This window comes from Anopheles darlingi, chromosome 2, assembly GCF_943734745.1.
Source record: "Anopheles darlingi chromosome 2, idAnoDarlMG_H_01, whole genome shotgun sequence".
Classification (NCBI taxonomy): Eukaryota; Metazoa; Arthropoda; class Insecta; order Diptera; family Culicidae; genus Anopheles; species Anopheles darlingi.
The window spans coordinates 72938557-72941056 of record NC_064874.1 but is presented as its reverse complement, the minus strand read 5'-3'; the positions used below and the strand labels follow the sequence as shown (position 1 = coordinate 72941056).

Sequence of the window (2500 nt, the reverse complement as noted above, 5' to 3'; positions counted from 1 at the left end):
GGCTACCGTGGGCAGTGGTGGCAGCAGTAATGATCTGTCATCTTCCGTCGTCGTGACATGCGGAAGCGGTGGGCAGAACCAGAATAACAACCACCTGAGCGGTGGTGGTGGGAAACAAGAAGTGTCCGTGATCGTGCATTCGTCGCTAAGCGAACGCGGCAACAATATTCCCGATCTGTCACAGATCAACAGCAGCACCTCGATGCTTGTATCGGATTTGGCTACGATCACCGAAAACCTAACACTGGCCGAGAGTGGCAGCAGCGATGATAGCGGTAAGAAGGTGCACAACAGCAGCGCCGTTACCGATGATGGAACCACGCTTGATCGGGCGTCGTCGGGTGGCGTACAACAGTTTGTTAGCAACATTGGCGGAGGCAGTGGTGGTCCGGTATTGTTGGCATCCTCGTCTTCATCTTCGTCCTCGTCGTCGTCTTCGTCTTCTTCCTCTTCGTCGTCGTCTTCGTCTTCGTCCACGGAAGAGAACAACAAGACGAACAATATCAACGAGACCAACAATAAGATCAATCTGAACAGTTGTGCCGCCGGTGCTAGCGGCAGCAGCAGCAGCGCTAGCAGCAGAGCAACGGTTGGAGGTGGCATTGGTACGATCAGTGCACAGGATTTCCTGCAAACCAAGCTCGAAGTGCTGGACAAAATGCGTGAAGGGGTCGATATGCTGCGCAACAACACGAACAATTTCCTCTCCACGGAGCTACTCGCTCAATCGAATCTGCTGTCCTCGGTGAAGATCGCGCTTCCGTCGGTGCAGCAAGGCACGGCGACCGGTGCGACCGGCGGTGGAGGAAGCAGCACCGTTGGAAACAGTATCTACGTAGCAGCCAGCTCCAGCGGCAGCGGAAGCGCAACGACGGAGAAAGGGGATGCCGGCAAGTTCAACAACACCGGAGCTACTGCATCGTCGACCGGAAATGCCTTTAAGAAGGTGCTGAACGAGGCATCCAAATCGGTGGAACTCGTCGAGAGCCGTGATGCGGCCAATAATATGAAGAACAATATCGTTATCGTCAGCAGTAGCAGCACACCCGATGCCGTTAGTGGAGGAGGTACCTCTCGATCAACATCTCGTGATCAGGCTACCGAAGTGGTCACCATCGATGGTGGTAGCTCGAATGGTGTGGTGCAGGTAATGGGTGCTAGTAGCAGCACCAATCCGATGAGCGTTAGTGTACCGAACCTGACGAGCAGTGGCAGTAGCGGCGTCGGCGGTGGTGGTTCAGCAGGTGGCCATCATCATCACCATCACCACCACCATCATCATCACCATCATCACAACAATCAGCAGCTACAGCAACAACAGCAACAGCAGCAGGACAGTGTCGTGTCCGTACTGGATTCACAAACACCACCACCGGGGTTGCTGGAAACGTTCGCGGCCATTGCGAGGCGCCGTACATCGGGCAGCAGCGTGGGCAACAATGCCAACAACAATGCTAACAACAACAATAACAATAACAACTCATCATCATCTGGCCAGCAAACGGTACCGATCAACAACCAGCTAATCAGCGGTGGTGGTGGCGCAGCAGGACTAGTGTCGGGATTGGGACACCTGCCGAACAATAGCAGCAGTAGCGCGTTCCTGCGTGGGCCCAACTCAGTTACCAGCCTGGTGAAGCTGGCGTTGTCGAGCAACTTCCACAGCGGACTGCTCAGTACGGCCCAAAGCTACCCGAGTCTGTCGAGTTCATCGTCCTCCTCGGCGAACAACAATCATACCTCCTCATCGCACGGTGTGACCGGCGGAGGATCAACGACTGGTGGAAGTGGTAGCGGTAATAACAATAGCGCCACCGGGGCCACCGCTGGCACCGCCATCTCCGTTCAGTCGAACCAACTCAACCCGGCGCTCACGATGAGCCTGACGTCCACCTCGAGTGACAGCGAGCAGGTGTCGCTGGAAGACTTCCTCGAGCAGTGCCGTGCCCCGACACTGCTCGGTGATCTCGAGGACGACGAGGACATCGAGGATGAGAACGATGACGATGAGAACGAGGACGAGTACGAGGAGGTCGGTAACACGCTGCTGCAGGTGATGGTGTCCCGCAATCTGCTGTCGTTCATGGACGAGGAGACGCTCGAGAATCGTTTGGCGGCGGCCGGCAAACGCGGCAAATCCTGGGATGATGAGTTTGTGTTGAAACGCCAGTTTTCGGCCCTCATTCCAGCGTTCGATCCGCGGCCTGGACGCACAAACGTGAACCAGACGAGTGATCTCGAAATCCCGGCACCGAACGCCAGTACAATGAAGGTCAGTGGTTGGGGAGATGGTACGGAGGCGGCGGCGGCGGCTACGCCAGTACCTTCCTCCTCCTCCTCCTCTTCAAGCGCTGCAACCGCTGGTACCGAGACCACTGGGCAGCAGACCGCTGCTGCATCAGGTCAATCAGGTGCCGCTCCACAACCCTCGCTCTCGTTGGTACTGCGTGGACCGAACATTATCGGAGTGAACGATGTCGAGGTCGAACTAACGCACCCA

General features: G+C 56.5%; 1 protein-coding gene across 3 annotated transcripts in view; it reads left to right on the top strand.

Annotated features, from left to right (window-relative positions):
- LOC125950484 (E3 ubiquitin-protein ligase Ufd4) overlaps positions 1 to 2500 on the top strand; it is a 23838-nt gene that overhangs the window by 17907 nt on the left and 3431 nt on the right. For all 3 annotated transcript variants that reach the window (XM_049678515.1, XM_049678514.1, XM_049678516.1), the window contains one exon: positions 1 to 2500. This exon is cut by the window's left edge and continues 1928 nt beyond it; it is cut by the window's right edge and continues 1919 nt beyond it. In XM_049678515.1, coding sequence (XP_049534472.1) covers positions 1 to 2500 — 2500 coding nt within the window.